The 14,692-nt window shown below is 40.3% G+C and overlaps 1 protein-coding gene and 1 pseudogene across 1 annotated transcript in view; one reads left to right on the top strand and one right to left on the bottom strand.

Annotated features, from left to right (window-relative positions):
- Nucleotides 1-14,692, top strand: part of LOC103783562 (zinc finger protein 100) — a 47,704-nt gene that overhangs the window by 13,204 nt on the left and 19,808 nt on the right. The window contains 2 exon segments of the mRNA XM_008955526.6: nt 13,499-13,625; nt 14,454-14,549. Coding sequence (XP_008953774.3) covers nt 13,499-13,625; nt 14,454-14,549 — 223 coding nt within the window.
- On the bottom strand, nt 6,980-8,054 carry LOC100987765 (cyclin-Y-like protein 1; annotated as a pseudogene).

Here is a 14,692-nt window from a genome sequence, read left to right as displayed (position 1 = left end):
GTCTAAAGGAGAACAAAGCCTTTCATTGTCGTGTGATTCCAGATCTTCTAGAGTAAGACAGGATGAAAACTTAGAGGAAAGGAACTCTGATGACAGACCCCCTTGTTCCACAGCTATCACCACAGGATTCTGACCCACTCACAAACATACCCACTAGACATTGACGTGTCCACACCCCTCCCAGGACTAGTCATCACACTTGGGAATTTCACTACAGCGTTGTGGATCCTGGTATTTCTTGCCAAAAAGCCACAAAAGTGTCCACAAGTCTCCTGGCATATCCCAACCCCCAGACAATGAATCTGCAGCAGCAACCTGTTTTCTCCACCAGCCTAGGGTCCTGGACCACCTGTTCATAATCTTCTCTGCCTGCATGGACCCAGAAATAAATCAGAGTACAGCGCCACCTGGGCCACTGTCTGTAGAACAAACAATCCACTTACACCGCATTCTTCCCCACCCATGGATTTTCTTTTTCTACACGTGTACATGTGCAGGGTTGTTATATGGGTAAAATTGTGTCATGGGGGTTTGGTGTAGATTATTTTGTCACTGAGGTACTAAACATAGCACCAAAGAGGTATTTTTTTCTGATCCTCTTTGTCCTTTCATCCTCCATTCTCAACTAGGCCCTGTGACTGTTCCTCGTGTCCATGTGTTCTTATTATTTAGCTCTTACAAATGATAACATGCATTTGGTTTTGTGTTCTGCATGAGTTTTCTAAGGCTGATGGTCTCCAGCGCCATCCGTGTTGCTGCAGAGATCTTTATCTTGGTGGTGTTTGTTTTATGGCCACATAGTCTTTTATGATGCTTATGTACCATATTTTGTTTCTATTAAATCTTTTCTTTATTTTTTTTTAAGACAGTGTCTCACTCTGTCAACACAGGCTGAAGTGCGGTACAGTCGTGGCTCACTTCAGCCTCAACCTCCAAGGCTCAAGGGGTCCTCCTACCTCAGCCCATTAAGTAACTGGGACTACAGGCACACACTACCATGTCTGCCTAATTATTTTTATTTTTTGTAGAGATGGGGTTTTGCCATGCTGCCCAGACTCGTCTTGAACTCTTGAGCTAAGGCAATCCACCTGCCTTGGCCTCCCAAAGTGCTGGGATTACAAGAATGAGCTCTGTCATCTGACCATACCATATTTTTTTCAATCTAGGCTACCACTGATAGGCATTTAGGTTTATTCCATGTCTTTGTTATTGTAAAGAGTGCTGAAATGAACATGCATGTGCATGTGACTTTATGGTAGAATAATTTATATTTCTTTGAATATATACCCAGTTAAGAAGTTGCTGGGTCCGATGGTAATTCTGTTTTTAGTTCTGTGAGGAATCGCCACACTGCTTTTCACAATGGTTGAACTAATTTACACTCGCACCAACAGTGTATAAAAGCATTCCCTTTTCTCTGTAACCTTGCCAGTATCTGTTGGTGACTATTTTTTTCTTTTGAGACAGGGTCTCACTCTGTGACTGAGGCTGGAGTTCAGTGGCATATCTTGGCTCAGTGCAACCTCTGCTTCATGGGTTGAAGCATTTCTCATGCCTCAGCCTCTTGAGTAGCTGGAACTACAGACATGCACCACCATGCCCTGCTAATTCTTGTACTTTTAGTAGAGATGAAGTTTTGCAGTATTGGCCAGGCTGGCCTGAAACTCCTGATCTCAAGTGATCTACCTGCCTTGGGCTCCCAAAGTGCTAGAATTATAGGCATGTGCCACCTTGCCCAGCCAATTTTTGTATTTTTAGTGGAGACAGGGTTTCACCACGTTGGCCAGGCTGGTATTGCTCTCCTTACCTCAACTGATCCACACCCACCTTGGCCTCCCAAAGTGCTGGAATTTCAGGTGTGAGCCACCTCTCCCAGCTTGTTCCAGCACCATTTATTAAATAGGGGATTATTTCCTCATTCCTCTTGTCAGCTTTGTCAAAGATCAGATAGTTGGAGGTGTGTGGCATTATTTCTGGCCTCTCTATTGTGTTGCATTTTTCTATGCATCTCTTTTTGCATCAGTATTATGCTGCTTTGGTTATCGTAGCCCTGTAGTGTAGTTTGAAGAGGCGTAATGTAATGCCTCCAGCTTTGTTCTTTTTGCTTAAAATTGCCTTGGCTATTCAGGCTCATTTTAGTTCCATATAAATTTTAAAATAGTTAAGTTTTAGTTCTGTTAACAATGTTTTTGGTAGTTTGATAGGAATAGCATTAAGTCAGTAAATTTCTTTGGGTAGTTTTGACATTTTAGTGATGCTAATCTTTTCTATCCATGAGCATAAAATGGTTTTTCATTTGTTTGTGTCATCTCTCACTTCTTTAAGCAGTGTTTGATCATCTTGTCATAGAGATCTTTCACATTCCTGGTTAGCTGTATTCCTAGATATTTGTGTGTGTGTGTGTGTGTGTGTGTGGCAATTGTGAATGGCATTATGTTTTTGATTTGGCTTTTGGCTTGGATGTTGTTGATGTACAGGGATGCTACTGATTTAGTATCCTGAAACTTTGCAGAAGTTGCTTTTCAGTTTAAAGAGCTTTTCTGCTGAGACTGTACCAATTCTATGTCGAACAGGAGTTTTGAGGGAAGGCATCCTTGTCTTGTGCCAGTTTTCAAGGAGGAATGCTTCTCACTTGTGTCCATTTAGTATGTTGGCTGTAAGTTTGTGAAAGATGACTCATTATTTTGAAGTATGTACCTTCAATGCCTAGTTTGTTGAGGGTTTTAAACATGAAGGATAGTAAATTATATTGAAGGCTTTTTTAGGATCTATTGAAATAATCATGTGGTTTTTGTCTTTAGTTTTGGTTTATGTGATAAGTAACATTTTTTTCCTCTTTTAAAAAATTTCTTCTAAAAAAGCAGGGAGATACACTTGCAGAACATGCAGGTTTGTTACATAGGTATGTGTGCCATGGTGGTTTGGTGCGCCTATTCACCCATCCTCTATGTTCTGTCTCCTCACCATTCACCCCTCAACAGGCCCTGTGGGTGTAGTTTCCCTCTCTGTGTCCATGTGTTCTCATTGTTCAGCTCCCACTTATGAGTGAGAACATGCAATGTTTTGTTTTCTGTTCCTGTGTTAGTTTGCTGAGGATGCTGGCTTCCAGCTTCATTCATGTTCCTGCAGAGGACATGATCTCATTCCTTTTGATGGCTGCATAGTATTCCATGGCTTATATGTACCACATTTTCTTTATCCAGTCTATCATTGATGGGCATTTGGGTTGGCTCCATGTCTTTGTTATTGTAAATAGTGCTGCAATAAACATACATGTGCATGTGTCTTTATAGTAGAATGGTTTATATTCCTTTGGGTATATACCCAGTAATGGGATTGCTGGATCAAATGGTAATTCTGGTCTAGATCCTTGAGGAATGACCATACTGTCTTCCACAATGGTTAGACTAATTTGCCTTCCCACCAAGAGTGTAAAAGTGTTACTATTTCTCCACAGCCTCACCAGCATCTGTTTCTTGACTTTTTAATCATTACCATTCTGACTGGTGTGAGATGTATCTCACTGTGGTTTTGATTTGCATTTCCCTGATGATCAGTGATGTTGAGCTTTTTTTTTTTCTTTTTTTCTTTTTTCTTGAGACGGACTTTCACTCTTATTGGCCAGGCTGGAGTGCAATGGTGCGATCTTGGCTCACTGCAACCTCTGCCTCCTGGGTTCAAGCGAATCTCCTGCCTTAGCCTCCCGAGTAGCTGGGATTACATGCCCCACCATGCCTGGATAATTTTGTATTTTTAGTAGAGACGGGTTTCTCCATGTTGGCCAGGCTGGTCTTGAACTCCCGACCTCAGGTGATCCAGCCGCCTCGGCCTCCCAAAGTGCTGGGATTACAGGCGTGAGCCCGGCTGAGCGTTTTTTCATGTTTGTTGGCCACATAAATGTCTTCTTTTGAGAAGTATCTGTTCAGGTTTTGCCCACTTTTTGATGGGGTTGTCTTTCTTTTAAATTTGTATAAGTTCCTTATAAATTCTGGATATTAGACCTTTGTCAGATGGGTAGATTGCAAAAATTTTCTCCTGTTCTGTAGGTTGTCTGTTCATTCTGATGATGGTTTTCTTTTGCTGTGCAGAAGCTCTTTAATTAGATCCCATTTGTCAAATTTTGGCTTTTGCTGCAATTCCTTTTGGTGTTTTTGTCATGAAGTCTTTCTCATGCCTTTGTCCTGAATGGTATTGCCTAGGTTTTCATTTAGGGTTTTTATGGTTAAACATTTAAGTGTTTAACCCATCTTGAGTTACTTTTTGTATAAGTTAATTTTTGTATAATTTTGTAAGGAAGGGGTCCAGTTTCAGTTTTCTGCATATGGCTAGCCAGTTTCCCCAGCACCATTTACTTAATAGAAGATCATTTCCCCATTGCTTTTGTCAGGTTTGTCAAAGGTCAGATGGTTGTAAATGTGTGGTGGTATTTCTGAGGTCTCTGTTCTGTTCCATTGGTTTTTAACATGAAGGGATGCTGAATTTTATCAAAGGCTTTTTTCTATTGAAATAATGATGTGTTTTTAATTAAAAGAGTTTATTAGCTTTTAATATAAACATGAGAAATAAAAACCACATAAATTGTAACATTCTTTTTAAAATAAAACAGCTATCAATACTTGACTCTCCAAGCTCTGAACTCCATAAACAATGTTTTGTTTCCTTTTTTTGAGGTGGTAGATTGTAATATTTTTATACCATTAGTTATCATTTATTTCTCTGCCCTTTAAAAATGATGGAAATTGCAGCACAATATGATGTGAAGTATTGCTATAGTAGAGGAAGTATTCCTGGCCCAGGAATGCTTTGTTTATAAGCAAGATTCCTAGGATTAGATTTGAAAAAGTAGGAGAAATAGATTCCACATAATTGAGAACACTAATCTCCTTTTAGTTTTTCAAATTTAGATGGCATTATCAGTCTCCTAAAATTATTTGTTCCTTGCCTTTTAAAGCCTGAAGTAAGTGTTCCTAAGGGTTATGTAAGTTATTTCTTAAATAGCAGGACTTAATGGGACACCTACAGGTTGGTAGCATGTAGGATGATAAAACAGCTGTTCATATCGCCTTCTATCATTAGGGCCCAGTTCCTTTTATTACATGTTAATTAACAGTGCTCTTCAAAATCTTCCTTTAAATTAAAGAAACTTCGGTGATCAATGCATATAGAGCACAGCTCTGCAAGTAATTCATTTTAAAAAGAGAAGGGCATTTTATGGAGATACAAGATATTCCAAAGGTTTAATGTAATTTTAAGCTTTGATACTTGTAGAAGTGCTACAAACCTTCATAAAACCTTGCCTGAATGTTTTTCTTTTCCTTCTTTTGAGATAGGGTCTGGATGTCGCCCAGACTGGAGTGCAGTAGCATGATCATGGCCCACTGCAGCCTTGACCCCCCAGGCTCAAGTGATCCTCCCACCTCAGCCTCCAGAGTAGCTGGGACTACAGACATATGCCACCATATCCAGCTAATTATTTTTATTTATTATTATTTTTTACAGACAGGGGCTCACTGTGTTGACTAGACTGGTCTTGAACTGCTGCGCTCAAGTAATCCTCCCACCTCAGCCTCCCAAAGTACTGAGATTATAGGCATGAATCACTATGCCCGGTGCATTTCTTTTGCATTTAATTTTGCATTTTTCTAAGAGATGGGGTCCCGATATGTTGTCCAGGTTGAAGTGCAGTAGCTGTTTCTATAGGCACCATCACGATACACTGCAGCCTCCAATACCTGACCCCAGGCAATCCTCCAGCCACCCAAGTAGCTGGAACCTCGGGTGTGCACTACCACGCCCAGCTTCATTTTGAGAATTTTGAATATAAAGCTTTTAATTTTTTGCTTCAGTCAAGAGTGACTTCAAGAGTGACTGAAACAAAAAATCAAAAGCCTAACATTCAGGAGACAAATGCGGGGTGCGCCTGCAGTCCCAGCCACTCGTGTGGCCGAGGCTAGAGGATGGCGCGAAGCCAGGAAGTTCTAGGCTGCAGTGCACCATGACTGCACCCGTGAACAGCCACCACACTCCAGCCTGGACAACACAGCAAGACCCCCATCTCTTAAAAAAAACAAAACTCTCAAATGATGTTTTTCAAAGGTTTATAGCATTTATACTCCTGCTGCAGTGCCTTGGAGGGCCCAAACTATATTAAAGCTTAAAACTGCTTTACTTTTTTTTCACTGTCACTGAACCACCATGTTCGTTGGCATTATGAAAATATCTTTTAATACATTTATTTAATAAGATAAAAATTATCAGAAAATGAGAAGTACCATTTATAGTTCACAAGAAATGCAACATGGACCCCAATAGAAGTAGATATCAGTAACTGATACTTCCTCTGTTTATGACCCCAGACATGCTAAAATGCTAAAGTAATGCTTGCAAAGAATATGAATGAGAAATGTTATCCATCAGCTTTTTGGTTTAAAATGATTGCCAATGACTAGCAGCTTTAATGGTGACAGTAGGGAGGAAGAACCCTTCAATACCTAACAATGCTGCAGTCTGCTCCTAAGTGGCTTTAGTTAGAGTCCCTTGTTTTAAGGGCAATACTGCATTGATTCTAAAGGCATATGCAGCAAAATGAGCAGGGGGAGAAAAATTGGAAGAAACATAAATGTTATATGGTTAGTGTCTTTAAAGTCTAAAAATTTAAACTATTGTTTAAAAAACCTAACATAGTTCAGTTACCGGCCCACATTGTAAGCAAATATCTGTGTGTGGGATGGGAGCCTTCACTTTGGAGTGGTTTTGGTGACTCTGTTTACATTAAAAAGGACAAGAGTGTTTTGTTGCATTGACAAGGTCCCATTCTTTTCTATGGAGTATGATCCTTGTTGTCCGTGCGTCTCTTGAATTTGAGATCTTTCCTTTTGATGAAAACACTAATTTTGCTGGTTTTTGAGCAGGAAATGTGGTATATCTCCAGTCTTTGTAGATGAAGGTCCCGTGACATTATAACCCCTCATTTCTCCCTTTAAGAGAGGATGGCTTTAGAGTGCTGAATACCAATGAAGTTGATCAGCGCTGAAAGACCTTCTTACAGCTGCTCCACACAAGTCTTTGTCTTCACATAATCTAGAAATAGCCTCTAGGTTCTGTGCTCTTTCTTTGCTAAGAGGAGCAAATAGAAAATTCAGGTTGTCATCTGCTAAGGAGCGAAGGTCAAGGTAGTGTTTGGCATAAACACTGGCAGGAACATTAATATTAAACTGAAGAAGCTCCGAAAAATGCCTTTCCATTTCATTCATGTCCTCAACTGTAATGTCCTTGAGGATCTGGCAGTAGACCACATTCCATACAGCCTGATCATCCCAAACCTTGGAGTCAAGAAGAGTGGCTCCCAGAACAATCCTTTTCCAGTTAGTGGGGCAAATGTCGATTTCAGCATAAGTTAAAAGCCTTTCTAAGTAAACCAGAGTTACTATTGCACATTCAGCTGTTAGCTGTGCAGCACTAAAAAGAGTATGAACAAATCTGTAAATAAATTTGTGCTCAGGATCATGCTTAAACTATTCCTGTGGAACTTTTTCTCGTGTGAGGGGATGTGATCTCTCATCAAAAATATCCAGGGATCTGTTTGCATCTCTGTTCTTTATGTGGTAATATATTTCTAAGGTCACACATTTTACTGTGGTTCTAAGGTTAGGCTGGCTGACTGTTCTGTCACCTAGAAATATTGTTGAGCATGAGCTATACTTTTTAGTAAGCTGCCCTGGAGATAGATGATTTAAGTGGTTGCTCTTCCTCTTGTCTCGCACATCGGTTTGAGATTTGCTCAGGAAACTTGTGCTTGCCCTTGGATGGTCAGAAGGGTTTGACTCCAAAGCTAAATCTTAGGGCATCTCGTGGTCGCTGATGTGCTGCAGGTGGTGGCCCTCGCCCGCTCCGAAATCCAACTGGTAGGCTCCACAGAAGCGGGCGCTACCGCCACCGCATCCCCGGGTGCCGCCTCGTAGATGTCGGTTGCGCAGTACAGCTCTGGCACCACGCACCGGCCCAGCTTGAGGCTGGTACTGGGGGGACACGCAGTAGGTCAGCGTGTTCCCCATGGGGCGTCTCTGCTCCTCTCGGCCGGGGCTGCCGCCTTCTCTAGCCCCCTACTCCGCCGCCCTCAGCAGCCGCCCCTCCCCCAACAATGGCGCAGTCCAGGCTGCACCCGCGCAAGCAGGTGCCTCCTCGCTGGCAGTTCACCCGCCCACCCCGCGACCCGCCCTGGGCAGGGCTCCGGCCTCCCCGCACGCTCGCCGCGCTGCCGCTGCCTCCCCAAGCTGACTCATCTGGAGATAATTATGTGTTTTTCTCTTTCGTTCTCTTTATGTGATGGATTACATTTATTGATTTACATATGTTGAACCAGCCTTGCATCCCAGGTATGAAGCCGACTTGATAGAGGTGGATAAGTTTTTTGATGTGCTGCTGGATTCGGTTCTCCAGTGTTTTATTGAGGTTTTTCACATCAGTGCTCCTCAGGGATATTGGTCTGAAGTTTTCTTTTTTTATTGTGTCTCTTCCCAGTTTTCGTATCAGAATGATGCTGTTTTTATATAATGAGCTGAAAAAGAAGTCCCTTTTTCTCAATATTTTGAAATAATATTAGAAGTGGTACCAGCTCTTCTTTGTACATCTGGTAGAATTAATCTGTAAATTTGTCTGGTTCTTTGCTATTTGTGATTGGTGGCCATTTAAGACCAATTCAGTTTTGGCACTTGTTATTGGTCTATTCAGGGATTCAATTTCTTATTTGTTCAGTCTTTGGAAGATGTATTTTTGCTCCAAGGTTACAGTCCTCAAGCTTGGCCCAGATGAACTCTCTACTTATATTCATGTTGCCTCAGTTTTTTCTTTTAGTTAGACATATTTAGAATGTGCCAGAGCAGCCTCTATGAGGGGAGCTCTCCTTTGATTGTAGTCTGTTTGCTGTAACACCCAAGGATGCAGAGTCAGATTGATCCCACCTAGAATCTGCACATAAGGTCTGGCCTCTGCCTAGGATTTACAAGACAGGGCCAGAAGACTTTGGATTGAGAATGTACTGAAAACCAACAGAAGGCATTTTCTGTATTGTGAGATGTCAGCGTAGAAATCTTGAAGCCCCCATTTGAGAGTGTGGCTCTTTAAGCTTTTCAGATCTTGTTTAGTGACCTGCTACAGTTATGTGAGAGGCTCCAGGTATAAATAGAATTTGATGACAGAATCTGTAAGTGTAAACGAGCATCTTAAGAGTGAGAGATCAAGGCCACAAAGTATCCAGAGCCATGACCACAACTATACCTACCTGTAAAATATGATACTGGAGTAGAGTATTCTTGTCCTTCTTCTTACCCAAAAGCTAGCAAGTCAGGATAGGTGATGCAGGTTCTGGAGCTCCACCAAGGCAGTTCCATTTTCTATTTAGAATCAGCATGAATCTCTCTCAGCCTGGCTTATCACTGGGCCATCAGCCCAGGGTCAGTAAGAACCTTCTCACAATCACCTAGATGTCTTTGAGACATTTGAGGATGTCCAGTGCAGAATTGTTTCAGGCTGACGAGTGGTTAATTCTGCTTCTGTCTTGGTGTAAGAGAAATGAGTCATTCTGTTTTTTTTTTTCTCCCTTCATACTCATACAAGAGATAACTTTGGTTGGTACCCAGATGAGAGTTTCTCTAGTTTGCTGTTACTTTGGTGAAACACAAAGAGGATGTCCGGTGACTCAAAAGATAAACTAATTGCTTCCATTTCATAAGGTCATTCAAAAAATAGATGAAGCAGTCACGGTCCCTACCATCCAGAAACTTTTGCTCTAGACTAGCAACTGGATACACGGTTGAATTAAACATCATATGGTTGGTACGGTGAATAGATGTGTGCAAAGCAAAACAAAACTTTGGCCTCTGCAGTCGGGAGCAGTGGCTCACGCCTGTAATCCCAGCACTTTGGGAGGCCGAGGCAGGCGGATCACCTGAGGTCGGGAGTTCGAGATCAGCCTGAACAATATGGAGAAACCCTGTCTCTGCTAAAAATACAAAAAAATTAACTAGGCGAGGTGGTGCATGCCTGTAATTCCAGCTACTCGGGAGGCTGAGGCAGGAGAATCACTTGAACCCAGGAGGTAGAGGTTGCGTTGAGCCAAGATTGTGCCATTGCACTCCAGCCTGGGTGACAAGAATGAAACTCCATCTCAAAAACAAAACAAAACAAAAAAACTTTGGCCACTTCTTTTTATATTGTTGTGTCTTCTGAGGTTATCACCTGAAGGGATATTTATGGACTGAAGAGTTGTTAGTATTATTCGTGTATCTTTTACTTTGTTAGAATACATACTTATCTTCTAATGAAATTATTCCAGAAAACTTTAAAAGAGTCATTTAAATTGCCTGTTAGTATAGTTATAAAATTGACAGAGCAGTGGCAAAAATAGATTAAAGTTACATAAACTCTAGGATTTAAGTTTTTCTTAGGTAAGCTTAGGAAAAACAGAACTGGAAATACCCCAGTGGCATAGAGAACAGAATTCTCCATAGGGTCCTTTCCCTGCCCCAGTTCTGTTCAGATTCACCCTTTTTGAAGGCCTTCTTTAGGTCTGGCCCACTTTGGAGTCTTGCCTTACAGAACTGATTTATAAAGGTCAGAGTTTTGGCTGGTAAATCCTTCTGCCTTTCTAGAGCTGGTGCTTACAATTTCCTGCAACCCAAAAGCAGATAAATAAGAAAAATAAACTATACATTTTAACATCTTATTTTTTTAAATTTTGTATTAAAACCAGTGCTTACAGAAACATTCCATTTAGCAGCTTGTTTTCTATTCTTGCAGATCCAGTAGTTGCTCCACAAGTTATAGACAAGTAAATATAAATAGAAAAAAATTTCTTAAACTCTTTCTATGCCCCCTCCTCTGTCTATATTTAGCCTTATTCTGTACATTTTTTTAAAAAATCAATAACAGAGAAACAGAGGAAGAAGTAATAATGCTGGGCCCTTTATCTAAATCCTGAGAATTACTGAACACTTAGTATCAACTTCCAATGTGTTATGGGGATTAAATCACATAATATGTTATGCCCAGCACAGTGCTCTATATTGTACTATTGAGCACATAGTACCTGCTTAATAATTATTGCATTAGTACATGTGTACATGTTGTTTTCCAAATGCAGACTTATTCCAACATTGCTGCCTTTTGTTTCCTCTGTAAACTTTAAAGAGCCAGCAAATAATATAAAACTTCAGGATGGAGTGTGGTTGTCTTCATTTGTACCAGAAGTATTTGTGTTGTGACAAGAGTGCTGAATGTCAGGGACTCTGTGCGGTGCCTGCTTTCTCTAACTAATGCTAATGATGAGCCTGGGGGAGCAACATCAGCATTGGCAGGGGACTTGTTTGAAACACCCATTCATGAACCCTTTCCAAACATGCAGAATCACATTACATAAAGTGGGACCAACATTACCAAGTGATTTTTGAGCTCATTAAAGCTTGAGAGGCAATGCTTAGCTAAGTGGTTATCAGCCCAGGCTTCTCATTAAGATCACATGACCAGTTGGCGGAAATCTCTTGTGCCCTCCCCACAGCTTCTGTTTATTGTTGTGGGTGGAAGCATCCATGTTATTTTAATGAAGTGCCTCATGTGACTCTAAGGTGAGGCCAGAATGAAGTATGAGGGCTTCAAGATACATTCGTGAGAGTTAAGTGCCACCTTTGCACTAAAGGGTGGTTACGATAGCTGTTCTGTTTGGGTTTGGTAGGGACAGGGCAGTGTGGCCCATATGTTCATTACTGTAGCAGAAATTGCTGGTGTTTGTGGCGGGGAGGGCACCTGAGACAGGAAAGGAGAAACTTATATTTTTACATCCATGGAGCAGCACATTTTTCCTGAATCTCTTCTGTTATAAAGGAGAGGTATGGGTGGACTTTTTGGTCTTGGTCCTTCTGTCTGTGGGTGTGGTGCTAGCAGGTAAGAAGGTGGTGCTGACACATTTAAGGCACTTTTCTCAAGATGTAGATGTTACTTCTTTAGAGAATTTCATCTGAAAAGGATTCCAAGAGAAGAAGGAGAAAGAGGAAAAATGATGTTTTTTTTTCTTCAGCTAAATAAGTCTCACATCAAGAGCTTTGTCCACTCTTTTCTAGAGTCTCATGCATTTAGTATTTGCAAACCTTTACTTCTCTACTTGTGTTTTTCCTTACTAATGAGTTTAACTACTTTTTAAAATTCTAATGATAGTCAAGGGTCTATGCAAAATATTTCGTTCCTATGTACTAGAGCCTTCTCTACATTCTCAATATCATGGCTTCTTATATGCCATGCAGAATTCCTACCATGAATTTATGATCTGCACTATTAAAAATGTTCCCATTGTGGCTGTTGAACATGGAAGGATGTGGATACTCAAGATTCCTATTGGGGAAAGCTGGGGTTTACGTGGAGAATATGTAATGTTGAGGTTCCATCTGTGTTCTCCATTAGCTCTATGCAGAACAGGATTAAGAAAATACTTATTTAAATAGGATGGCATTTATTACCCAGAAAGTTCTGAAAAAAGATTGAGAGATACCTGCTATATAGGGTGCTGAAGAAAGACTACTTAAAATCATTATTGAAAATTACAGAACATTGGAGATACCTGTATCTTGAACTTTGCATAAAACTGATGTTTCTGTATGATTGAATTCAGAATATAATTTACTTTTGGAGGGGCAATATCTAGGCAATGATGCTATGTTCTTCTGTGTGCATAAGCACAACATAAAAATTTGTCCTACTATGGTTGATATTAATAATTTACTTGGTTAAAAAGCTCTCTGATATTTCTTTCACTACAGAGTTAACTATTTTTCTTGTCATTATTAGGCATCTTTATGCAGTTAATGTGCATAAGCCATCACATTTAATCTGGCAGCTGCCCTTTTTTCTTATGTTTTCTTTGCATATAGCTGTCTTTGGAAAATGAAGGCTCTTTGTTTTACAGGCCAGAAAAATCTGGTAAAACACAGGCTCTTCCACTTACTGGATGTTTCACAGAATTTTCTTTTGGGGCCAAAAACTTTGGCATTACTAGTGAGCTCGTTAGAAATTCAGAAACTCAGACTTCATTCCAGATCTTCTGAAAAAAAATCTGCACAAGATTTCCAGTTTATTGTAAACATTAAAATTCAGGAGGTGCCTTCTAACTCAACGTCTCTTTTTGTCTGAAAAATATACACAACTCATTCTTTATGATATAAATAATAACACTCAAAAATGTATATGTTTGTGTTTATGCTCTTAATTTTATACTTTATCTAGAAAAGTATCATATATACACTGGTGTTGTGGATCTTATGCCATTCTCTTCTCTCAGAATTAGAGAATATTTTAGAGAATATTTCTGTGTTAAAAATTATTGGAAAATTTGTCATTTCTATTAATCAGAACCAATTCTCTTCGCTCTGTCATTTCATTTTAATTCAAATAATAAATTCCGCCCATGGCCACTTGGTAAATATATGTGTGTCTGTGTGCTTGTGCTTTTCAGGGGCCATTGACGTTTAGGGATGTGGCCATAGAATTCTCTCTGGAGGAGTGGCAATGCCTGGACAGTGCTCAGCAGAGTTTGTATAGGAAAGTGATGTTAGAGAACTACAGAAACCTGGTCTTCTTGGGTGAGAATAACTTTAATACACAATTTCTAATATACCGTAAAGGTTTCTCTTTTTTTGTGGAATGATTTTTGGTAATTCATGCTTTGCATAAATGAGTTTCTGATCTGTTTTTTCAAGAAAATCTTGAGGCTGTGTGTGGAAAACAATGTATTCAAGATGTTTCATCTTGACCTGAACTTTCCATATTCCTGAGCTGATCTGTATCCTTCACTCTAGATTAGTGGTAATTCCAGTAATTTAGTGTCATAAAATATTGTTGCCCATGTTTTTAGGCCAGGCACGGTGGCTCACTCCTGTAATACCAGCACTTTGGGAGGCTGAGGCAGGCGGGTCACGAGGTCAGGAGTTTGAGACCAGCCTTGCCAACAAAGTGAAACCCCATTTCTACTAAAAATACAGAAATAGCCGGGCATGGTGGCAGGCGCCTGTAGTCCCAGCTACTCAGGAGGCTGAGGCAGGAGAATTGCTTGAACCCAGGAGGTGGAGGTTGTAGTGAGCCGAGATCATGCCACTTCACTCCAGCCTGGACAATAGAGTGAGACTCCGTCTCAAAAATAAATAAATGTATATATATGTACATATATATTTGCCCATATTTTAAAATCCATTCATCACCACCAATTTTTTGATTCATGAGTACCGGGTAGTGAAATTAAGAACCTACAAATTTAAAATATTTTCTAAATATTTAGAAATTTCTCTTATTAATTAGTATGTTAGGATTAATTTTCTAGAATATTCTATCACCTCCTCTTTACTAAGCATAGTACTAGGTTGGTAATTGGAGAATATGAGAAAGATTCATGTTATTTATTTCTAATAAAGCAGGTATTGCTCTCACTAAGCCAGACCTGATCACCTGTCTGGAGCAAGGAAAAGAGCCCTGGAATATAAAGAGACATGAGATGGTAGCCAAACCCCCAGGTAGGTGAGAGTGAACACAACAGATGACACAGATGTGAGGTCCAAAGGTCAAAAAGAAAGCTGGCCATTAAAATGTGGTTTGGGAAGCTGTGTTCCAAAGGAAATAGTTTCTGGGATGCCTGAGTGTTTTTGTTTTTTGGGCT

Source organism: Pan paniscus, chromosome 20 (assembly GCF_029289425.2).
Source record: "Pan paniscus chromosome 20, NHGRI_mPanPan1-v2.0_pri, whole genome shotgun sequence".
Lineage (NCBI taxonomy): Eukaryota > Metazoa > Chordata > Mammalia > Primates > Hominidae > Pan > Pan paniscus.
Note: the sequence above shows the minus strand (reverse complement) of the source record. Positions and strands in the feature narration are given on the sequence as shown.